This window comes from Dromiciops gliroides, chromosome 3 (assembly GCF_019393635.1).
Source record: "Dromiciops gliroides isolate mDroGli1 chromosome 3, mDroGli1.pri, whole genome shotgun sequence".
NCBI lineage: Eukaryota > Metazoa > Chordata > Mammalia > Microbiotheria > Microbiotheriidae > Dromiciops > Dromiciops gliroides.
The window spans coordinates 55,694,680-55,720,499 of record NC_057863.1 but is presented as its reverse complement, the minus strand read 5'-3'; the positions used below and the strand labels follow the sequence as shown (position 1 = coordinate 55,720,499).

The following is a 25,820-nucleotide window of genomic DNA, read 5'->3' as shown; positions in this document are numbered from 1 at the left end:
CCTATTTCATAGCTGAGGAAACTGCAGGACAGGTTAAGTGACTTGGCCAGGATCACACAGCTAGTAGGTATTTGCAGTCACCTATCTGATTTCAGGCCCAGCACTCTAACCACTGTACAACCTTGCTGCACTCTGGACTATTCTCCAAAGAGGGGGAAAAAAAAGAAAGAAAGAAAGAAAGAAAGAAAGAAAGAAAGAAAGAAAGAAAGAAAGAAAGAAAGAAAGAAAGAAAGAAAGAAAGAAAGAAAGAAAGAAAGAAAGAAAGAAAGAAAAGCTCAAGTTTGTGATTAGACTTCCTATTTAAAAGTCAGCAGAGTGCAGTGGATAGAGCACCAACCCTGGAGTCAGGAGGACCTGAGTTCAAATCCGGCCTCAGACACTTAACACTTACTAGCTGTGTGACTGTGGGCAAGTCACTTAACCCCAATTGCCTCACCAAAAAACAAAAACAACAACAAAAAATAAAAGTCAGCAGAAAGGGTGGATCTCCTCATCCCCAGAAAAGCCCTTCCTTCCAAGAGCTCCAGTCGATCAATTCATCTTGGCAGAGTGCCCTGCCACTGAAATCTCTCCTCCAGGACATACCCTTTCCTTTAAAGGGAGAGACCATCACAAGTTCCAAAGACTCATTGCCCAGCAAGCTTATCAAGCTGATCAGAGAGTCCACTTGATCATCCCTTTATGCTCTCCCCTCAGTTAAATATTTTTGTTTCCTACAAATCAAGCCAGGGTGCCTTCAGGTACATTGTTCCATATCCCCAATTCTGGATAGCACCCTGGGAACTTGGGAAGGATCCAGTAGTTATCATTTTCTTAATTGTCTTCCTCAGTGCCTCCCTCTTCACCTGCTATCCAGATAGTCTACAGAGTGTCCAGGTTCTTTATTTTATTTTTTTCCCCGAGGCAATCAGAGTTAAGTGACTTGCTCAGGGTCACAGAACTAGTGCAAATATGAGGTCAAATTTGAACTGAGAGGGGCAGCTAGGTGGCGCAGTGGATAAAGCACCGGCCCTGGAGTCAGGAGTACCTGAGTTCAAATCCGGCCTCAGACACTTAACACTAGCTGTGTGACCCTGGGCAAGTCACTTAACCCCAATTGCCTCACTAAAAAAAAAAAAAAAAAGTCTAAAAAAAAAATTTGAACTGAGAGGGGGAGCTAGGTGGCACAGTGGATAGAGCACTGGCTCTGGATTCAGGAGGACCTGAGTTCAAATCCAGCCTCAGACATTTAACACTTACTAGCTGTGTGACCCTGGGCAAGTCACTTAACTCCAATTGCCTCACCAAAAAAAAAAAGAAAGAAAGAAAGAAAGGAAGGAAGGAAGGAAGAAAGAAAGAAAGAAAGGAAGAAAGAAATTTGAACTGAAGCCCTACTGAGCGCTCCATCCACTATGCCCCTAGCTACCTCAAGGGACAGTACTCAAACTCTCAAATGAACAGTTCTATGTGAAGGTTCATATCTCCCATAGCTTGTCAAGCCTTAGTACTTTCATTTATTTGATTTTTTATTTCTTTTTTATGTTTTTAAATTTCTTTTTGTTTTTAAGTTTTTTAATTTCTTTTTTTCCTTTTTTCTTTACTTTCATTTATTTGAAACAATTGTACAAAGTTCCTCTAGGCTCATGCTGGCCTTGGTGCTTGTAAAGGTCTGTTCCAACCCCCAGAAAATAATTAGGAAAAGAAAAGGAAAAAGAAAGCAACTAAAATTAAATAAATTAAATAAATGTAAATAAAATAACTATACATTAAAAATAAAAATAAAAACCTTTTTGGGGTGGCATGAGGTAGCACCTGTGTGCTTGCCCATGTGGCTAGGACCGTGGGATGTCCTGAACCACAGTTTCTGGAGGCTTGTCTCTTTTGCAGACCCTAAAGTGGTTTACTCCTGGGAGAACCCAAGACCTCAGGGTCTTACCGAAAGCTTAAATGTCTTGTATGGGTCTCGCTGGGGTTAAAAAGAGAGGATCCCTAGAACTACTGGCTGTTTCCGGTCTAACTGCCCAAGCTCTGAATTATGAGCAAAGTTGGCAAAAGTTTGAATTAGAGAATACCCTCAAAGAAGTGCTGTCCTGCCACTTTCAATCACACCCAGTAACTCGCCAGGACCTGTTGAAACAAGAGGCGAAGCTTGTTTATAATTAGCTATTGTCTAATAAATGAAGGATGCTAGTCTGCTTGAAAAGTGTGTTCATTGAGGTAGGTAAAACAGCATCCCCACATCCTCTCCTCTGACGCTAATCTGCTTAACAAAGTCCTTTTCCAGAGATGATGCCAAGAGGAAGGGCTGAACTGGCTCGGATCTGGGTTGAAAGAAGTTGGGGAAAAAATGTGGTTTCATTGTCTCCCTATGTCTAATTGTATGCAGATACAATTTAGGGAAGAGGAAGCTAGGTGGACCCACGTGGATAGAACACAGGGCTTGGAGTCAGGAAGTCTCCTTTTCCTGAGTTCAAATCTGGCCTCAGACACTTACTAGCTGTGTGACTCTGGCCAAGTCACTTGACCCTGTTTGCCTCAGTTTCCTCATCTGTCAAATGAGCTGGCAAAGGAAATGGCAAACAACTCCAGTATCTCTGCCAAGAAAATCCCAAATGGGGTCACAGAGAGTCTGAAACGACCGAACAACAAACAATTCAGAGGACTAGTTCCAGTGCTGTCTCCCTGCTTCTAAATCAGCCTTTTCAGTTAGGTAAAACTAAAGTTCTTTGTTAGAAGAAAGATGGAGGGGAAAGAACACTTGATTTTTGGTCAAATGACCTCTTATTCCTGCAACAGGATGTAAACTTGAAGACAAGGAAGGGCTATTTCAACTTTGGCTTTGGATCCCCGGGGCCAGTATATTCTCAGTTTAATGAATGTTTGTCGTTAAATTGACCACAGAGTAACCCCTCTCTCTAGTACTTATTACCTGTGTGATCTTCAGCATGTTATGTTTTCCTGTTAGTCCAATGAAGGGATTAGACAGATCAGTGGTTCTCAAGCATCCTCCTTTCCCGACCCCATTAGTATTATTCTTTGCCACAAGGAATGAAGGCACACTAAAGCAGAATTGGGAGATTCAGGCACCCAACTCCTGACATCCCCGGCTTCTGTCATGTCCCAACCAAAATTCCACCTTCTCCAGGAAGTCTTCCCCAACCACTTTTTTTTTTTTTAAAGTGAGGCAATTGGGGTTAAGTGACTTGCCCAGGGTCACACAGCTAGTAAGTGTTATGTGTCTGAGGCCGGATTTGAACTCAGGTCCTCCTGACTCCAGGGTCTGTGTTCTATCCACTGTGCCTCCTAGCTGCCCCCTTCCCCAACCACTCTTAATTCCAGTGCCTTCTCGCCATTAATTATTTCCTATTTATCCTGAATATAGCTTGCTTTGTTTGTATATAGCTTTGTATTGATATTTGTTTGCATGTTGTTAGAGTTGGTGTGTAGAGTGCGAGCTCGTTGAGGGCAAGGGCTGTCTTTTTGCCTCTTTTTGTCTCCTTAATGCTTAGCACAGTGCCTGGCACATAGTAGATGTTGAATAAATGTTTAAGGATTGATTACTGATATGGGGTTGGGACATATCAAGGGATTTGGGACTATTAAAGTTTAAACTGGCAGCTAAACTAAAGGACATGGATCTGGGGTAACTCTCCTTGAGAAGCTAAGCTACCAGGATGGACACACCTAACAAGTAAGGGAGATAAATCCATCAGGCATGGCTGCTGCCTGATCTGCACCAGGGCACAGAGATAACTCCAGGAGTCAGGACCACCACCCCTCACTCAAGCTTTCCCCAACCCCAAAGGGAACTTTCCATTGTCAGGTGGTGATCACCCCATCTACCATCTATAAAAGCTTTTGCCTTTCTCCTGTTCACGGAGAATCATGTCTCGGAATCATCTCCCCTTGGTCTCCTTTCTCTTGCGCCTAAATAAAAGACGATTTTATTCTAATTGGATTTGTGTGTGAGAGGGTATAATTCTTCATTCTTTTGGGGGGTATAATTCTTTTTTTTTTTAGTGAGGCAATTGGGGTTAAGTGACTTGCCCAGGGTCACACGGCTAGTAAGTGTTAAGTGTCTGAGGCCAGATTTGAACTCAGGTACTCCTGACTCCAGGGCCGGTGCTCTATCCACTGCACCACCTAGCCGCCCCGATATAATTCTTTAAAGAGGAATACCTAAGGATCCCCACCAATCTCCCCCATGACAATTACAAATATAAATTCCATACAATTCATAGACACACCTTAACAGAAACTGTGTGCCTCAGGTCATCCTTTGAAGATCTTTGGACTATGGGGTGTTTTGCTTTCTTTTGGGTCTAAATTCTTTAATCCCCATGCTGGTTAACCAGTAGCATCATGCTTAACCAAGCAAATGTTTGGGGGGGAATTATTGTGGGGCTTACTATGCCCCACAAGTCAATGACACATTTCAAAGCTCCCACCCCAAAAGAAGAAAACCAAAGCCCATTCAAAGAGGCATTTCTGCTGACTTGGGTCCTTCTCTCTTGGACAGTTTCCAGCTTGCTCTGGTCTCTTCATTACCATGCTCCATTCTCTCCTGTGTATTCTACTTATATAGGGGATAATCAGGTAAGTTGCCTGACCAACCTGAAGACCTTAAAGAGAAGTGAGCCTGGCTCAGGACCTGGATGGCATGTCCCAAAGGAGGCAGTGAATGTCGGCATTGTCCCCTGAAGTCATTAATGGCAGCACCTGAATGAACTGGGAGGAGAGTTTCTGGACCCAAGTTTTAGGATTCTTCCAGACAGCAGAGATGGGGTCTTCTCCTCAATAGGTTCTCGACTTCTTGGGGAGAAAAGGGTTATGCACACAGCCCTGTAATTGGAGGATCAGAAGGGACTGAGCCATGACATAAGGGAGCAAAAGACCTAACTTTTACTCTCTCCTATTCTGTGAGGTATTTGAACAATGCACGTATGATAGGAAAGTAGTTGCCTTTCCAGCAATCCCAAATTAATTTCCTTTCAAGGGCAATTACAGAAAATTCTGTAGTGGCTGTACAACTCTAAACATCCCTCTGGAGAAAATGGGAGACAGCAGAATGTAAGGGGTGGCTACTTCTCTAGAAACCCCAACTTCATTTACCTTCTGAAGAGTCCAAGCCACAGGGTATCATTATGAGGCTGCAGCATTGTAAATAGGCCTAGTGAAAGACTGAGATTCACAAGTAAGGAGGGAGAAATATAGATATCTTTTGGAAACTACGAGGCCTTTGTTTTCTCCATTTGTGTGTGTGTGTGTGTGTGTGTGTGTGTGTGTGTGTGTGTGTGTGTGTGTGTGTGTGATAAAGGTTGCCTGGACCTGATTTGATCTGTTACATGAGTAGTTGTATGGGAGCTGAGGACCCTTTACCTGAATCCATGGAAACCTAAAAGAATTATTCTTTGAGCTAAAGTCTAAGATTTCCCAAGGAGGCTACTTTGGCTGGGAACAAAAAGTATGATTTTTGAGAGGCCTCCAAGACTGAACCCGGCCAGGACTTGGTGCCCTGCATCACCAGAGGCCAAACCCTCCTGCAGATGACATATCCTCAGGCTCTGTGCAGGAACCACAGGTATCTCACAGGGAAGAGTGCTGTGCATGCTCCTGAGTCATGCAGTCGACTTAGCAACATGCCACGACAAACTTTCTCAGCTCTGGAGGAGGAGGGTGCATTTTGGCTGGTGCTGTGGGACCGCTCTAGGCTACAGGGAGAGACTTCAGAAACAACAGGGTGGGGACCGCCGAGGGGGTGCTGGGGGAGGGGAAGCAGCACTTTGTTTCTCTTGCCAAGCATGTCCTAACCATCTGGATCTTTGCACGGACAGATTTGCAGGCCCATCCCAAACAGGGAGTCAAAAGCCATACCTGTCATAGTCAACACATGTCAGGGATGAATTTCTCTGAAAAGATCTAGGGTCAGCATTGTAACCAGTTAACAAGCGGTTGCTGACTAATTAACTGCCTGAGGAGAGCACAGAACTTTTCATTCATTCATTCATTCAAAAAAACGAATTAAATACCTACTTTGTAGAAAGACAAAGTTTAGATAAAAACATACCCTACTCTTACGGCACTTAAAAGTCTGCAAGGGAAATATGACCCATTACACCCATGTAGTGGCGGGTTGGCTAGTGTCGGCCCAACAGTTCATAAGGCATGCACAACATACTCTACCTGGTCTTTTTGGAGGCTTGGTGAGCCTCTTTAAAATATATATATATATAATAGAGGTGACCTCTCCCTGAGTCAGAGCACATGCATATTTTTGTTTTGTTTTGTTTTTGCGGGGAAATGGGGGTTAATTGACTTGCCCAGGGTCACACAGCTAGTAAGTGTCAAGTGTCTGAGGCCGGATTTGAATTCAAGTCCTCCTGAATCCAGGATCGGTGCTTTATCCACTGCGCCACCTAGCTGCCCCACATGCAGATATTTTAATGACTGCTTCCTGTCGACTTACTGCATGAAGACAAAAAGCCTTGTAACTGGTTGCTGAGCCAGAACTGAGTGTGTTATTCCAACAAAAGTGGGAATGAGTGGAAGAATGTTCTCTCCCCAAATTTTAGCTTTTGAGTGAGGAAGAAATTTTGTGAGCTGCCAGGTGGGGGCGCTGTTTCCTAACCTGGCTACCCTGTAGCTCAAGTATTCATGGTGGGGCTGGTTTTCTTTATCTGTCAAGGTTACACCTTCCTGATTTTAGGTGAATGAATATCAGAGATGCAACAGGTCAGATCATTCATTCATTCATTCGTTCATTCATTCATTTGTTTATTCATTTATTATTTATTCATTCATTCATTTATCTATTTATCTATTTATTTATTTATTGGCTTGCTGAGGGTCACACAGCTAGTAAGTGGTAAGTGTCTGAGGCCAGATTTGAACTCAGGTACTCCTGACTCCAGGGCCGGTGCTCTATCCACTGTGCCACCTAGCTGCCCCCAACAGGTCAGATTATGATCTGAGTTTTGAAAGGTTGGAAACACCGCCAGAAATCCAGCAGAACTTGCTACTCACCACAGCAATCATTGGAGTACAGGGAGGAATTCATCATGAGGAGCAACCCAGTTTGATCCAGTCCAAGAGTGAATCAACCCAGGAGCCATAGCTCACCTGTAGGCAAGAGAGAGCTATCCCTCAGCTAGGCCATCTCCCCAGTAAACTTGGAGGTATTGGTCAGGAAATGTTTGGTAGTCTGTCTTACATTTGAGTCGACTCTCCCAGAACTAAGTAACTATGTAGAGAAGAGGGTGCCCACTTTTATCTGGATATCACGCCAATTCTGTCTTGCTAAGTGTTCTCAGTAAATATCTCTTTGTAAAAGCAAATTGATGAGGGGAAGCTAGGTGGCACAGTGGATAGAGCACCAGCCCTGGAGTCAGGAAGACCTGAATTCAAATCTGGCCTCAGACACTTGACACGTACTAGCTGTGTGACCCTGGGCAAGTCACTTAACCCCAATTGCCTCACCAAAAAAAAAAAAAAAAAGAAAAAGAAAAAGAAAAAAAAAAGCAAATTGATGTCAGCTGGCTAATGGATACCAAGAAGAGATAAAAGAGTCAAAATGATATTGAGGAAATATTAACTAGTGACTGATATTGAATGGAATACACTGGATGGGGGCTGAAGAGCAAAGACCCCTCAGATTGAATCCAAGAACCTTGATAGGGAGAAATAGTAGCTGCAGTCTGATGACCCTCCCTGCTAGTCTAAGTGTGGACTGGGGGAGTGAGCCCAGAGCCTGTATGTATGTATGTATATATACATACAGGTCATGTATAATACACAGCATTGCATAAGTAGATAAGAAAGGGGCAAAATAAAGTTCTACAGGGGATCCAAGGGTTATTACCAAATCTTCTAGGAGGAGATGATATTGAAAGTGAATTTGAAAAGCTGGGTAGAAATTTAGCAGGTGGAGAGGGAGAACAAGGGAATGCATTACAAGGTTAGGGAATGGCACGCAGGTAGGAGAATGTAGGATATGTTTGGGGAAGGGGTGGCAGAGCAGATAAGGCTGGAAGAGTAGGCTGGCGCCTGGGCAGAAAGAGATCTGAGGCTCTGGAAAAGGAGTTTGAACTGAGTAAATGTCAATAGTCAACCAGTCAACAAACATTTATTAAGTGCCTACTATGTGCCAGGCACTATGCTAAGCACTGGGAACACAAAGAAAGACAAAAAAAAAAAAAAAAAGAGGCCCGGCTCTCACAGTCTAACGGGGTAGACAACATGGAAACAACTATGTACAAACCAGATATGTACAGCATAAAGTGGGGGTAGTTTCAGAGGTAAGGCACTAAGATCAAGGAGGACTAGGAAAGGTTGCTTGCGCAGATGGTAGGCCTTCAACTGAGACATGAAGGAAGCCAGGATGTAGACATGAGAAGGGAGGGAGGCATGGGGCACAGTGAAAATGGACGGACTCTAGAGATGGACTGTCCTGTGGGAAAAACAACAAGACCAGTATCACTGGATCTTGGAATGAGTAGGGAGGGCAGGGGAGGGAATGGAATAGAAGGGGAGGGGAATAAGTCTAGAAGGGGCAAGGTTCTGAAGGGCTTTAAAGCCAAAAAGAAGATTATATATTGGATCCTAGAGATAACAGGGCATTTATCAACAAGAGGGGTGCCATGGTTAGCCACAGCTACCCTTTAAGGTCACTTTGGCAGCTTAGTGGAGGCTGGACTGTAGTGGGGTGAGACTAGAGGCTGGGAGACGGACCAAGAGGCAGCTATCGTGTAGAGGAGTGACATGACCATGTCTGAGGAAGATGGAAGCAGTAAAAAGGATGGACTTGAGAAGGGAAGAATTAGGAAGTTGTTACATGAGAACAAAGTGTTATTTATACAGTAATAACATCATGAAGAAAAAAGAACTTTGAATGAAGAATTCTAATCAAAACAACAACCGACCATGATTCCAGAGGATCAGTGGTAAGGCATGCTACCCACCTCCTTACAGAGAATTGATGATCCAAAATGTAGAATCACACACACACACACACACACACACACACACACACTATGAGAATCTGCTTTACTTCACAATACATATATATTTTTTTAATTAAATTTTTGTGTGTGTGTGAGGCAATGAGGGTTAAGTGACTTGCCTAGGGTCACACAGCTAGTAAGTGTCAAGTATCCGAGGCCATATTTGAACTCAGGCCCTCTTGAATCTAGGGCTGGTGTTTTATCCACTGCACCACCTGGCTGCCCCACAATACATATTTTTTATAAGGATTTCATTTTTTTTTCAAAGAGGAGTAGGGATCAGATAGCCAAAAAAAGGGGGGGGGGGAGGAAAGTAAGGATACAAGGGTCATGGTAGCATTTAAAAAATGCACAGAAGAGAACTGAAGGAAATAAAGAAGGAAACACCGACAAGCAGGACAGCTTTGAAAGTAACATGCTGAATTAGATACTTGAGAGGAAAAGCAAGCTGTACCTAACAGACTCACTGTTTCATGTATAATCCTCCCTATGTATATCAAAATGCTCATTTTATTTGGTGTTTAAGTTCAGAATAAAAAGTACAGGGGCAGCTAGGTGGCCCAGTGGATAGAGCACCGGCCCTGCAGTCAGGAGTACCTGAGTTCAAATCCAGCCTCAGACATTTAACCCCAATTGCCTCACAAAAAAAGTACATTTTTTTTAAATAAGAAAGAAATATATGTTCAAAGAAGTCAGAGCCTTTTCCCTCAGAGGCTAAACTTGGGTAAGGTGACCTGGGCTTTGCTGCTGGGCACTGATGTTACCAATTTGCAGTATTTCAATCTGGTAGAAATAGCCAAACTTAGAACCTCATTAGCAAGAATAATTAGTTAGAATGGTTTTCAGCAGGCAGGCTGGGGTGAGCTACTCCCCAGGTATGATTTGTTATACCTGCTTTCCTAGTGACATTGACATTTATCTGGTTCAAGAGGTTGGGGACAATCTATCAACTGAATCAGAACATCATTCCTCTGGAGTTGAGTATCTCAAATGTATCATCTTGGGAGGGAGTCCAGAAGTTCCAGGATAAGTGAAAGGCCACAGAGAGTGCCTCCATGTACGAACACAGCATCAACCTTAAATGGATTCAGGCTTTGAGAAGGAATTGACCCTAGGTTTGGGTCCCCAGAAAGAGAGCAGATCCCAAGAGTTCCAGGGCACCATAGGTCAAAGTGCATTAGGAGAAGATAAAAGAGGTAGATGAAGTAACTGCCCAGACACATTCCATAACGGGAACTGCTTCAGTAAGTCATCGAGAATCTCCTGGCTAGCAGGTAGCAGATGTTGTTGACTAATGCTGTACTGGACTAAATGGGATTATTTTTATGGGACTGGATCACTGTGATTATGTAATTGAGAATAACAGATACTTCATCATCCAAGAATTAGTCTTTTGATAAAGGAAGCCTATCTCAACAAGTTAGAAAGCTCTCACATAAAGAACAAAATGGAGGAGCTTATTTCTTTTTTGAAGAAATAAGACTGAGAACAAGAGAATCAGCCTCATTCAGAAGGAAGACCATACAAGAAGATGGGCACACAGGAGAATGGAATAACAGATAGAACAAAGGGACAGCAGAGATGGAATTCAAACAGGAAAGCCAAAGAAAGTGGAAGCTAATGCAGTTTAAACAAGAGTCAAACGGAATCGGCCCCAAGAAAACAACAGATACAATTAATGTGAAGGTCAGACCGGAGGCCCAGGGTGGGAAAGCAAGCCTCAACAAAGCTCCTGGCTAGCCCAGAGGCATCATTTTAAATAAAAGCCCAGATTATGGAGCAATCGATGGTTGATTTGAAGATGATACAAGGTTGGATAATTTAGTTTAGGCTTGCTTTACCCCTGGGTGTCTTTCCACCAGAATGGCTATATATTTATGGTTCAAAGCTCTGAAGCTGGAATCTTCAAGCCAGCATTTGAAAGGGCAAGCTTCTTCCCCATAGACTTTATCCAGCCAGAAACTGATGAACCATTAACCATTCTTCCAATGTGAAAGCTGAAAATAGTAGAATCATCAGTTCCCATTTAGCATGAACTAGTTGTAGAATTAGAAGGGCATGGAAGGGGGCAGCTAGGTGGCGCAGTGGATACAGCACCAGCCCTGGAGTCGGGAGGACCTGAGTTCAAATCCGACCTCAGACACTTAACACTTACTAGGTGTGTGACCCTAGGCAAGTCACTTAACCCCCATTGCCTCACCAAAAAATTTTTAAAAAGTATCAACAGAAGGGCATGGAAGATAAGGGGTCGAATCTTATCAAGGAAACTTGGGTTCCAAACCAGCCTTGGCCACTTATTAGTTATGTGACCCTGGTCAAGTCACTTAACTTTTCTGAGACTCGGTTAACTTGTAAAATTGGCATAAAAATACCACTAATATTTGTCAGAATTGATACAAGGCTCATCTCAAGAAAGTATATCTGCAAATACTCTAAAAATGTCCTCTATTATCTTGTTTATTTTTTAGCCGGTGTGAAGATAAAGCACATAAATTTCCCGTTTTATTGGCTAATGCTTTAAAAAAAAATACAGGGTGAAAAGCACCTGAGAAACACTTATATGAAGAAATAGAATTTCCTTTCCTCAGCCTAGGGTAGAGTTCCCAGTTACTAAACAGCAGAAGCCCAGAGGGAAAGGATGAGTTTATAGCAACGGTGTTCTAGTTCCAAAGCAGGATGATTATGTTACGAGCACTTGGTTTTTTGGTTATTAAAGAGAATATGAGAGGCAGGGGCTATCATGATACAATCTGGTATACCTTTTCAGATCTGGTGACAACCAGTGATTTTTGTTAAAGCAGGGGTTCAATTGTTACTGTGTTGCAAAAATAAAGGGTGTCTATCAATCTATTTTAAAGACGAGTGTGTGGAATGTTCCTCTTGGAGGACATTGTTAGAATTAATCATGACTGCTGAAGATGAAGAAAAATCTCAATATCTCAAAAACAGTGCATTTCACCAAGTAAAAAGAGGGTTGAAACAACACCCTGGACATTTTTCACTTGGAACTAAAATTTGGGGAGGGACCATAGAGATTTTCTAACCTGAGGGTTCTTTACCTATTTTGTGGCATGGATCTCATTGGAAATCTGGTGAAGCTTACAGACACTTTCCCAGAATATTTCTAAAAGCATAAAATACCTGGGATTACAAAGGAATTCATTTGTATTGGAATGCAGTTATCAAAAGATATATTTTTTCAAGTTCACAGACCCCAGGTGTTAAGAACTCTGCCCTTCAGTAATGGCACAAAGGAAAAGGGGAAAATGTTACTTGGATAAGAAGGGTTTTATTTTGAAAAAGGGCTGCTATGCTCAGGATCTTGCTTCTATCAGTTTTGTTTTGGTGTAAGAGAAAATTAGGAGTCTCCCCCACTAAGAAATGAGAATGAGTCACCATCATTTCCAATATTATTTTTTAAAGGTATCTTGAACTGTATTACTGACACCTCTTCTCAAATAATAATACAGACCCACGTTGCTTAAAATCATTTATTTTCCTACATTTTTTTTTCCTTCAGGTCACAGAACAATCTGATGTAGTTCTTTCTCCACGGGAAGCACAACTTTCCATCACTGTAGATATCATATTCCATTTTTGCATTAGTCAACAAATGTTTATCAAACACCTCCTCTGTGCAAGGCACGGTCATGTAGGACATAAATTTGCTCTCTCCTTGCAACACTTTCAGAAAACGTGGGATTAGTTGCATGTACAGAAATAGCCTCTTCTATAAAATTTCCATAAAAAAATAACGGGTATTTATTTACAAAGTTTATAATACTACAAAGTAATGTTTCATATTAGTTCAGATACCCTAATTGATACCCCATTAGGAAAGTCAAACTTATTTATATTTTTACTCATGTTTAAATGGTTTAAAGCAGATAGTGTTGCTACCACATACAATTTCTAATGGACCTGTCCTCTGTGATGGCAAAGCCTAACATTGCATGATTACAAACTAAATGTCAAATAACAATAAGTCTTCAGATACCATTGGTTTCTTAACAGCATTTTGGAAGGTGGGGAGGGAACAAGAGCAGACTGTTTTGTTGAAGCTGAAAACAAAATGCATGAAGCAACGCAGAGAATTACGAATTTGCTGGAAGCCACTCAGGCTTTCTGGGCGGTTGGCTAGAATAGTTGATTTTATTTTTCAGGGCCTGCTGAAGGGTTATACCTGTCAAGCTCTAATGGGAAAATTAGAACTGGTACATCTCGAGGGAGTATTTTGGCAGGCGATGACCTAGACCATAAACAGCAGTTATGAGCAACAAAAACACCATTGAAACCTTGACCTCGTTTGTGATGGAGTGCAACAGAGCCATTTGCCACTGGCACCTGACACGTCCTGGTGGTAATGGCACGATCCTTTTAGGGGACTAAGCATCCAGGACAATCTCATCAGGTAAATGATACTGGCAAATGGTGAATTTTAAAATCTACCTGTGCTCTGGGCAGAAGGGAGTCGTGCTGTGGTAGGTAGGGATGCTGTTGCTAAGACGGGGGTGGGGGGTGGGGGGAGGGAGGGGGCAACAGAAACAAACTAATTGCAAACTCCTGAATTGTGCTTCGTAGAAGGAATTTGCAAGGTCTCTTAAACTCCCTGAACATGTAGATCCATTGCATTGCCATTCAATGGAAAGGACAAATAAAGGTGAGCTCTCTGCAGTAACCCTTGTGCAATGAGTGGCTTCCTTCTTGCATGGTTTTCTAAGGGGAAGCCCCCAAAAGGATTCTTGGTGTCCACCTGATGGGAGTCCAGCACCCTCAGGGTAACACAACAGAGCACCGTCATGGTCCACAGATGGTCTGGTAGACTTGTTAGTTCTTTATAACTTCCCCTGCATTTTGGCTGCTTTCATCTCACCAGCTCCCCAACCAGAGGGTGAAAGATCTGTTAATCAGAAATGCACTAGTGGTATGAATTCTACAGGCCTCTTGGTATGGACTTGCATAAGAAATTATACTACGAATACGTACAACAAACGTAGATAGTATTCCCCAGCAGTGGCAAACAGTTTTCTAACAATTAAAGCACTCTTACATTTTTTTTTTTTGGAGGTTGGGGGCGGGGGAGACACAACGGTTGTTATGTGGCGGTCTGGTGGGGAGATCCTGAGGAGTTGGAAGACCTGGGTTTTAAGTCCTAGACTGGTCACTTACTAGCTGTATGAGTCTGGGCAAGTGACTCTGAGTCTCAATTTTGGGGATAATATAGCCATTCTGCCTAATTCACAGGGCTTGTGTGAGGAATTTCATGGTTATAAATCGCAGAGCTCTGCAAACAGAAGGCACCGGGCTATCTTGCTCTCCCATCCCACCTATTCTCAAACACGTTGTAAGCAATGGTATATATCAAGAAAGCTAAGGTGTGACTTGGAAAACTAATGTTGCTGTTTAGTTTCAACTAAAACTAAGCAGAACTATTTGGCTTCCCACTTTGTGCCATCACTTTGGGGTGAGGTGTAAGTTTCCTGAGTTTCCTTGGATTGTATGTGCCGTTACTGTCATAACCCTGGCCATTAAAAAAAAAAAAAAGATGTTTCTCAAGGGTAGGGACTATGGCTGTATGCTTACGGTGGCTTGCACTGAGTAGGTACAAGGTAAGGAGGTGATAATTTAGCCCTGCACTACAGGCTGTAGATAAAAGCTAGTTAACCACACAGGCCTTTGATGGGATGCTTCACTACACTCAAAGAGTACATGGGACACTCTTTTAGATGACATGTCCTTATGGTTGTTCCACCCCCCCCCCCAAATCCGCTTTCTAAGTTCCTGGGCAAGTTAAAGTAGGTTATCTTTGCACCAAAATATCACAACTGGACAACCTAGGGAGGATACACTTTGTGTAGAGAAATTCTTCATTTTGATGTCAACTCTCTATAGATCCATCTGGGAGAAATCAGATGATTACTGAGTTAACCGATTAGAATTTTTAAACGCACTGAAACATTTCTTTGTTTATAGATGTCGCAGCTACTAGTCTGTTTTAAACAACCTAAACTGCTATTAGCTTTCCAAAGATACCTTGTTTCAAAGTGTTTATGATAGAGTCTGGGAAATCACACACATATACATACATATATATATGGGCATGTCTACATATATGTACTGGATAGGCATCATAATTTTAAAGTGTGAAGGGCCCTTCGAGATCGCAGAATTTATGGAACTACTTGGGGGTTGGGCTTTCAAAAAATATCATTTATATTAATATGTGTTTACAATTATAAATGATTTCTAAGGCCTTTCTCAGATCAGTTCCTTATGGTCAAGTGGGAATTGTGCCCGGGTTCTACTGAATTATACTAGTCCACAATGCCAAAGTTTCACTCTGGTGAGAACCACCTGAATATCAAAGGTGTAAATGTTAGCTTTCTTATATAGCACAAGTGCTCTTGAAGAGACGGCCATGAACAGAACTTTGTTAACTTGAATCATATTAAGTTCAAAACAGATTTTGTAGTGAACTCTCCCCAAATGTATTTGGTGCTTATAGTTCTGATTTTCAACTTACTGAGAAACTGCCTTTGGAGCCAGTTCCAACCTCCAGACTTGTTTTTAAACGCATAACATTCATCTTACTTAAAACTCTCCCACACTCTTTGGAGTGTTAGTGGAAAAATAAAGTTTCAAGTCTAGCTATAGCTGCCTACTTAGAAGGGGATGCCACGCCCTCACCAGCCACTACAATTCTGGCCAGAATGTTTGCCAGGATCATTACCTGACAGGACTGAGCCCCCAGGTCAAGGAACCAGATAATTCACTACCTGGATCTTTGGCATGCCCTCCACTGTTTTGCTGTCTGGGCAATCTGCTCTTCTATGGAGCTATTTCCTCATTTCTAAATGAGGTAATTGGACTGGACAGTGTCTGAGGTCTTTCCCAGCTCAAGTTTATTCATTTAGGAATGGGATTAATGCCCAGGTTATGTTGGATTATGTCTACACTGCCCAAGTTTTTCCTTTGTGAAAAATACTTTAATGAGCTGTTTGTGAACATAGAGTATGACAAGCTGCAGGAACAGAAGGTGATCCAACAACACTTCCCCAGTGCAGACTGAGGTAGAGTCCCTTGGTTTATTTTCCTAATAGGGTAAGAAAACCTCTTGTGACAAAATACCAGAGAGTAAAGTAAAAGAAAGCAATGAACACAGGCATGAATGACTTAGGAAATTACCCAGGGAAAGTATGCTCTCTTAAAGGCAGAGGACAAATGAGGCGCACGTCTAACCTCACAGAATAGGGCAAGGGATGGTGTGGAGTCTCAGAGCCTGTGTTCAAACCTGGTGTCTGCTACTGTTACCTTACTGAGCTGGCTTTCTCATGTCGCAAATGAAGCAACTGGTCCCTTCCCACTTTATCTTATGACTTCAGAACAAGGCCCTAGAATCACCATTCCCAACTCCCAACTCCCTGGTCTATCCAACCAGGAAGACAAAGCCCTTCACTTTGATGTGCCCTGAAGCTGCTTGGGATCACCAGGACATAACATGACTTTAAAGGAAGACTGAGGCTCAGACTTAGGGAAAACAAGTAAGTATAGGTAAATCTGGCCTCAATGGCTACCAGGGCCTATTTCAGGTGTGTGTGTGTGTGTGTGTGTGTGTGTAGACTTTTGTTTTCTTTAGAGGTTCTATTCTGTGCAAATAGGTCTGCAGTTCACAACAATCAAGATAAGTGCACTGAGGGCCTGGGTGTTCTCTTGTTAGCTTGAGAGCATAGTCCTCACAGAGAAAGAAGCCCTTGGTTTTGGTGTACCTGAGAGGGCTGCCCTCAATGGTCAATAAGTAGAGTGACAAACTATAGGGAAGCAAAAGTATCTGGATACTGGGCATCTTCTGAAAGTGGCCTAGAGTTTCCATTCACACAAAGAAGCCTAAGTAGAAAAACAGTCCAGCTTCCCTATTCCTCTTCTTCCCCATGTCAAGTGTGCTTAGGGGAGCAACCTAGCCCATGGATTTTAAAAAGGTTCTTACAGGGTCAGCTAGGTGGCGCAGTGGATAGAGCACCGGCCCTGGAGTCAGGAAGACCTGAGTTCAAATCCGGCCTCAGACATTTAACACTTATTAGCTGTGTGACCCTGGGCAAGTCACTTAACCCCAACTGCCTCACTAAAAAAAAACAATTTAAAAAGGCTCTTGGGGCAGCTAGGTGGCACAGTGGATAGAGCACCGGCCCTGGATTCAGGAGAACCTGAGTTCAAATCCGGCCTCAGACCCTTGACACTTACTAGCTGTGTGACCCTGGGCAAGTCACTTAACCCCAATTGCCTCAAAAAAAAAAAAAAAAAAAAAAAGGCTCTTGTTGGCTGCCAGAGCTTTCCAGATCTCAGAGCTACCCGTTGCACAGTGTGTTAAAAGGTGGGTGAAAGGATTATTGCTTCCAGAAATCCATGGAGGATGGGTATTTGAGCAAGTGCTTTACTTCTAAAAGCCCTGACAATTGTGCAATAGGTCTAGATGATAGGGAGCTGCTTTTAAGCCTCTTGGGTAGAAACTAAAGCAATCTTGTTCAAGCCAGGCCTGCTCCACTTTTGAGGCGCAGAAGGAATGAATGAGGCTGCAGGTTCAGTGGAGCTAAGGGGGAACAAGAATGAATTCTGAAAATGGACAATTGTTAAAAGTCATTTTGGGTTACGATGGTAGTTCTGCACTCTTCCCTCACTATTCTTGAGGAATGCAGTGTGTTTGGGGGGGGTCTGTTTTCATGCAGTCTAAATATCTGGATGCTATTTGAAGTAAGTGAAAGGGTTCATTCCCTAACAGCAGCTTTCTGTCCATGGGTGTCACTCCCTTCATTCTTCCCACCCCACGTTTCTTAGTCACAGAAACATGCAGCGCAGATGTGTCACAGATCTGATGAGGGCCTTGTGAAGCCTGCCACCTTTATGGACACTTCCTTGTGGGCCTGACTAGGTCTCTTCCCAAATTCATGCTAAGAAGAATTTTCTGTTCAAGACACTGAAACCAACACATGATGTCATCATGTGTCTTCCTGACCCCTAAGCTATCTAAAGCTTACAGTCATCACATAATCTTGACAGAGTATTCTCTCAAGTGGACCTTGAGAGAGGAGAGAGAAGAGGTTGGTGTCCTCTGTCCTTGTCTGTGGGATTTCTGAGCAGTGACAAAGACTTGAGGCCATTCTAGCTGTTTACTGCACTACAAAACAGCCTTTCCTTTTCCAGACCCCTTATAACTTAAAAAAGCATTACTATGAAGTATCCAATTCACAGCTAATTACAGCAACAACTGAGCTGAGTTCAGAGACACCAGAGTAAGTTATAATGTTTTAAGCCCCCAATCCTTTGCCTCCCACAAAATTAACATTTAAAAATTGTTTCTCCTTCACTGTTTCTCCTCTTCCAAATAGATCAGTCTTCACATTAGCATTTTATATTTTGGGTTTTGAATAGTATAGGGATTACTTAATTTTTAACATTTTGGATAGACACATGGTATACCATAATGTAGAAGCATTGGTTTTTCTCCATCTTAAAGTGGTATCACATTGTGTCTATTAAATATCAGGATAACAATTTTGTGGGTAGTTTGATATGAGTTCTCCAAATGGCCAAAATACTAGTAAATCTAATTTGTTTATCTGATGAATACACATTTTAAGACACAGACAGAAGTTACCATTGGGTGATTTTAAATGGTTTATGTACTGTTTTCCTGGACTGCAGATCTGAATGAGAGTAGAAAAAGGGCAGAGGTGAGGGGATTGTGGGCACAAGGAGGGGAATTATGCCTTGATTTTGAGCCTATTCCCCCTGCTTTTACCACAATGGGGAATTATTTACACTTGTGATTTAAGGGTTCCCTTCCCAGGCACTCTTCTTTTAAAACAGAAACAGAGTTCAATAATGTAGCATTCCTAACAGCATCTTTGGCTATGAAACACTGTACCTTCTGTAAGTCCAATAATTTGGAAGCACTTAACATCCTATGAAGTTTCCACGGAACCAAAATATGGAACAGTTCATGAGAGATGCAACTTACTCATTAAGAGGTCCAATGTGATTAAGAGGTCAATGGGATTAATGAAATGTACTAAGTAATCAAAGTGCAGGAGGGCTCACCAATGGGTATTTCTGAGATGTTTTCTTTTAAGACGAAATTGAAGTCAGCTGCTTCAGTTTTACAAATTGTACACTTGTTGACATGACAATACTGTCAAATGAAATGTAAGCAAGCATTTCAAAACTTGAGCTGGTTATTTTTCTATTGTTTTTGTTTTAAATTTTTTTAAAAAACTGCCTGAATTGCATTGGCTAATAGTTGGATTAAAGCTATTCCTACAGTTTCCTTCCCTGTAAAATTCCAATGTTGTAGGCACTGGCAAAAGGCAGTGCTGGCAAATATATACATGAAAATGTTATTAGAGATTCCTTTGTCTTCCATAAATAGCCCTAATAGATTCTTTTGTTTGCATCGGTTAACTATCCTAATTCCAGTTTTTGAAGGTGATAAATTATATCTGAAGTGTCACTGAAGTAAAAGTATTGAGCTGGTCTTCCTACATCCTTGACAAATGTCTAAAGTGGCTGGTAGGTCACACACATCATTAAACAGGCTTTCTGCTACTTCAAGAAATATCAGCACTCAGAACTACTTTAAGACTTTGATTTCTAGAGTCAGGTGAACAAATATTTTAGGTACCTCACTCATACAGTATGAAGCATAACTCTAAATATTCATCTTGGCATTTAACAACAGCACAGCCAAGAGATAATGAGCCCGAGAAGTATTTTAGCTAAGAATTCTTCCTTGTCGCACTGTCGGTTCTGAGCAGGAGGACACGGGTGTGGGAGAAGACAACGGTCCCACATCTGAGAAGGTGGCTGGGCCTCATTCACTCTGCCGGGTCTTCAGGGATTTCTTTACCTCAGTCACAGAGGAAAATATACTTTGTTTGCACTGGGTCCTAGTGCTTTGTATGCCAGAGTCTTCATTATTAACTTTCATCTAAATCATCTTAACTTTGATGTCATTTAGTTGTGTTTCATTTATTGTCACTGAATACACAGTGCAAACAAAGGCAAGAGCTGAAGCAATCACATCAGGAATAAGAGCTCACACTAAAAACACACACGAGCAGCATTTTGTAAAATTTAGCTTTTCTACTGTCTTTATTCTGGGGATGAGGGATCCTCATCGTCTTCGTCTTCGTCCTCATCGTTGAAAGAGCAGGGGGTCTCGCCTCGGGACTCTGAGTAGTGGGATGTTGCACTGCTGGACTGCTGACTGCTTGGGGCAAGGAAATGCCCAGTTGCTAAGGCCACTTCAGCATCCAAACAAAACCCTTGGTTTACACTATTAAACAATTAAAAGAACACACACATCCATTAATTCCCAGGTAGACTATTTAAGCTTTGATAAACAGACAAAAGAACAGATGTGAATTTGGCTCAAGTAAGACCCGAGATACATCATTAAGTGAGTTTCTAAATGTAAATAAACTCTTCTAAAGTTGTGATACAGACCTGTTGCTCTCTTTCCATGGAAGACTTGACTCTTTCTGTTCTATGCATACTCTAGAGCTTTTTAATATGTGTGTGTGTGTGTGTGTATATATATATGAACAAATGAATATTTTGCAAGCTTACCTTGATTGCGATAAAGTGGTACCACTGGTCATATCTGAATTTGGAATTGACTGGGTTGAATTCAGAAGTAGCCCCTGATTCAACCATGAAGGTCCTGTAGACATATCTAAAAAAAAAAACCAAAAACCAAAAACCAAAAACCAGAAAGACAGGAAGTATGTACAGTACAAAATGGCTGAAACTGTTATAGTAGATAAATCTGATCTTAACTGAAGCTAAGAGGTTCTCTTAAATCTACCCATCATTTCTCTGAGAAAGTCCCTCTAATTTTCTTTAGCACCTTTAAAAATCTATAGGAGTGGGGCAGCTAGGTGGCGCAGTGGATAGAGCACCGGCCCTGGAGTCAGGAGGACCTGAGTTCAAATCCGGCCTCAGACACTTAACACTTACTAGCTGTGTGACCCTGGGCAAGTCCCTTAACCCCAATTGCCTCACTAAAAAAAAAAAAATCTATAGGAGATGATAACTGAGGAAAAAAAGAAAATGCCTGCCACTTCTTTCATAGTAGAAAGGGAAAAAAAATTAAGTTAAAATTAAAATTAATTAAAATTCTGTGAGAAAGTTGAGAAAGATTTTTTAAAGTCTCCTTATAGCCAAACTTCCAACAGAATTGCCTAGCTGCTCCCCAAAACACCCTGGGCTACAGCCATTGAAGTTATTAAGACTTCTACTGAATAAATGTTAGCCATTTCTATGATCACTGATGCATTAGTAAGAAATAGTTTATTGTCAGAGAAAACAAGTTTGATCACTGATGAAATATGATCAAGTTTCCACATTTGGTTCATTCTCTTTTTTTTTCCTCCTGTAAAAAACCTAAAAGATCTATGGTGTCAATAGGCAAAGCCAGGAGTAGGTGAAGAGAAAAATTAAATGATCATCATAAAACTTAAAACAATAAGAGAAGGGGCAGCTAGGTGGTGTAGTGGATAGAGCACCAGCCCTGGAGTCAGGAGTACCTGAGTTCAAATCCAGCCTCAGACACTTAACACTCAGTAGCTGTGACCCTGGGCAAGTCACTTAACCCCAATTGCCTCACTAAAAAAACCCAACAAAACAAAATACTCTGCAGGAGAAATGATTGGAGAGACAGTGTGGAACAATGGGAGAAAGCTAGCCTTAGAGTAAAGAAGACTGGAGGTCCAAAGTTCCCCTTATGAAATATAATGGGCATAAAACCTCTCAATGCCCTGGGCAACTCCCTAAGACAGTCAGTTGCAGAACAGCATCATTACATTGGTAAGTGTTCCTTATACTAAAATTAAACCATAGTTTCAGACTAAAAAGAAAAAAAGATTAACTAAAGGGATAGGAGACATATAGAACCATGCAGCTGAAAATTAATTTCTTTCTCAATCCTCCACAATACTAAACATTTTATAAAAATATCTATTCAATGAAGTCTTGAAATATTTAACAAGTTCCTTCTATGTGTTAGAAATTGGGTAAACAAAGACAAAAATTAAATGGTCCCTGCCTTCAAGACACTTAAATCTACTGAAGGGATACAGCAGTAAATAAAAGATAATTTGAGAAGAAGAAAATGCTCCTGATCAAACTCAAATGCCGTTAAAATACTCATAATTATAAAGATGTAATCTTTTTTCTGAGAATAAGTAGAGGATCAGGTTATGTTAAAGTCACAAGAGAACTTAGAGATAATCTAGTTCTGTCCTACCCACCCAGCCAACTCCATTTTGATGAGGTAGAAATTGAGATTTGAAAGGGCTGGGTATTTTAACCAAGCTTATACAACTAGTCAGTGTTAAAGGATATCAATTAAGGGATACAATGAAATTAATTCCTGTGTTTTTATATATTGTACAAATGCAAATGGTATGAGTGGGAAAACAACCCTCCTGTGAGGGTTCCACAAAAATATAAGAAAGAGAAAGAAAGGAAAAAAGGAAGGGGGGGGGAAGGAAGGAAGGAAGAAAGAAAGAAAGAAAGAAAAAGAGAAGAGAAGAAAATAAGGACTTTTGAAGTTACTGTTTGGGACCTAGTTTCAACTAACCTGAAGTCATCTTCTACAGCAATTCAAGTACTCATGCTACTCCAATTAAGGGAGTAGCTAGTGACACACAAGAATTTAACTAGCCAAAGGCATATTCAGAAATTTGCATAATGTCAAGTTTTACTTATACATGCAAAGACATTTCCTCAATAACTTTTAGTATAATAGCCCTCGATATCCATCTTAGAAACTCTCTTACTTTGACATTAAATGTCCTCCGTATTTGTCAATTAAAAAAACTGTAAATATCAGTTTCATTTTGTTACTGAATGTGAACATTCCTGAAACAGCTGATTGTTTTGCTTGAATGGGAATTGCTATCAAGTGGTATTGTTCTCAGTTTTCGGTGGTTGTCTTTGTCATGGAGTATAATTTTCTTCTGTACTAAATGTTGATGATATAATTTAGCAAATCTGCAAAATCAAACTTTAGGTATGAAAGGTTTTCAAATTAAAGTAGAAAGAACTCTAATTTAGTACAAAGAAAGATGCACTTAAGCAGATTCTAGAATTTTTAAGCTATCAAATCAATATGAATGTTGCAGTAATATGAATAATCAATAATCATGCTAAGGCACTGTAAAGGTCATTTGGGCTTAGTAGATACTGGTAATGTTATTAACAAGTTATCTTCTCACCTACAAAATATGTCTTTTAAAAAGTGGGCAATTTTCTAGGATTTTGAAGGCTATTTTGCTTTCAGAAATGTCTGTCACAATGGGATTTATAATGAGGGCTTCTGTTTAAGGAATTGTTTGAATTTAAGGGGTGGTCAACAGTTCTTTCTAGATCTGGTTTGCATTTTAAAATAAACAATCAAGTCCAAACTAGACTTTCTGAGGTCAAACAAGTGAAAAGATACAAAAAAGACTTTAAGGGAGGCTGACCACCTAGACAGTTGGCCACAATACAGCTTGTGCTTAAAGCATCTTATCAGAAAAGGCCCAAGGTCTCTTTATTCATCTTGCTAATGAAAAGCAGTGTAGCAAAACAGGAAGAATATTGTATATAAAATCAAGAGCTGTGTTTTCAAATCCAACAAATTGTGTGTCCTTGGGAAATTCAATTTTTTTAAAAGTCACCAAATTTCTAGTCCAATCTCTCATCTATAAACTGGTGATAATAATACGCTTCCTACCATCCTCATAGGGATGTAAGCAAAGAATTTTGAAAACCTTAAAGAATTATAGAAATGCAAACTATTGATGAGAAATTTTAACTATATTACTTGCTTTCCTTGCTATGCCCTTCTAAAATAGGAATATATCAACATGTACATGGGTGAAGGAGCCATTACATCAAAGTGGTTTGAGCTCATTGCTTCAAAAGTATCCATGCCTTCTGATTGTGCAGACAATCACCTCTGGTCCTAGATACCCCTTGGTAGTCTCTTCTAGAGACTGCTCTTGATTAGAGTAAGGGAAATGGAGAAGACATGATTAAGATAAAAGATATAGGGGCAGGCAGCTAGGTGGCGCAGTGGATAGAGCACCGGCCCTGGAGTCAGGAATACCTGAGTTCAAATCCGGCCTTAGACACTTAATACTTACTAGCTGTGTGACCCTGGGCAAGTCACTTAACCCCAATTGCCTCACTAAAAAAAAAAAAAAAAGATATAGGGGCAGCTAGGTGGCGCAGTGGATGGAGCACCGGCCCTGGAGTCAGGAGTACCTGAGTTCAAATCCGGCCTCAGACACTTAACACTTACTAGCTGTGTGACCCTGGGCAAGTCACTTGACACTAATTGCCTCACTAAAAAAATTTTTTTAAATTAAAAAAAATAAAAGATATAAGAGCTTTACAGGCTATGTCATCATTAAGAAAGCTGGTAAACGGGCTAGCATTTTCTTCTTTTAGAAATAGCTCCCCTTTACCAAATTTAGAAAAGGCCATTCTCTGATGTAAGCTAAAAGACAGATCAAAGGTTCATTCTAAAAAATTTATCTGCTAAAATGTGAGGTTCTTCCATTCTGTTTGAGTCTCACTTCAATTATCATACAAATGACAATGAGATCTATATAGTCCACTACTGTATCTATAATTAGGACGCAAGCATTTTGTGCTGCTGTTCCTGTTGACCAAGTGGGTTGTTTCTTTCCATGTGGGACAAGTAAACAAGATGACTATACTAATTATAACCTCATTTTATGATAAAATAAATCAGACAGCTGCATAAGACCTAAGGTCTCAGTATGTTAAATGCAAACAAGTCTGATCAGGGCAGATGAACTGAAGCCAGGACTCCCAAGCTGATCCTGAGATCTATTGATAACTTTCTGTCAAAAAAGCAAACTAGAGGCAACCAGGTGGGATAATGGATAGTGCTGATCTGGAAGCCAGAAAGACATGGGTTTGAATCCTGCCTCTGACACCTATCGTGTAACCCTGGACGAGTCACCTAACCTCACGGTACCTCAGTTTATTCTTCTGTACAATGCAGGGGTTAGACTCAATGGACTCTGAGGTTGAAGGTCCCTTCCAGCTCTAAGTATGTGGTCTTATGACAGTGTGTGAATATATAGTTAATCTTCATTTCACCTTTGTTTTGAAATATTAGCAATGCAATGAGTGTATGTCATAAAGGTGAATGACTTGCGCCAGCATTCAGTAATGCAGCTCTCTATCACAAATCTGTTCCTTTGCTGCAGTGCTTTTAAAAATCAAAAAGGAAGCTCATTTGTACAGGCAAACTGCAAAACAATTATTTATGTCCTGTTACAATTGAAAAACCATGAATTTTTAAAAAATGAACTAAAAAGGTCATATTTCAGACCCACCCTTAGGTGAGGTCAGGACCAAATCAAAACAATAGGCCTGCCTGCCCAATCTCTCTGGGGCCTATGACTGAGAATAAACTAGAATGAATTTCTGATGGCATACTGAGTAAAGCTCTCTGTTCAGCCCACTGCTGAAATGCCAGTTTGACTAGGATGCCAGCTCTGTGTGTAGTTAGTAGGTGGAGCACCCCAACAAATGGAGGGCTAAGAGTGCTGTCTTCAGTTAGCTTCTGATGCTTGCCTGATGCAGTTCCTCATATTTTAAAATAAAAACCAAATAACTCTCACAGCATCAACAGACATGTTCTTTCTTGATTAAACAAGCAAAATAAAATCCTTCGCTTACCCTGGAGACATCTGAGAATGACCCAAATGCCTTCCAGTGGCCAGGCCACCTGAGACAAATCACTTTCACTGTCTGGGTCTCAGTGGC

General features: G+C 41.1%; 1 protein-coding gene across 11 annotated transcripts in view; it reads right to left on the bottom strand.

Annotated features, from left to right (window-relative positions):
- Window positions 1-20,096: 20,096 nt before the first annotated feature.
- TFDP2 (transcription factor Dp-2) overlaps window positions 20,097-25,820 on the bottom strand; it is a 170,096-nt gene continuing 164,372 nt past the window's right edge. For all 11 annotated transcript variants that reach the window (XM_043995454.1, XM_043995455.1, XM_043995456.1 and 8 more), the window contains 2 exons: window positions 20,598-20,703; window positions 20,097-20,304 (listed from right to left, as the gene is read on the bottom strand). In XM_043995454.1, coding sequence (XP_043851389.1) covers window positions 20,121-20,304; window positions 20,598-20,703 — 290 coding nt within the window. In that variant the 3' untranslated portion in view covers window positions 20,097-20,120. The remainder of the gene's footprint in view (window positions 20,305-20,597; window positions 20,704-25,820) is intronic.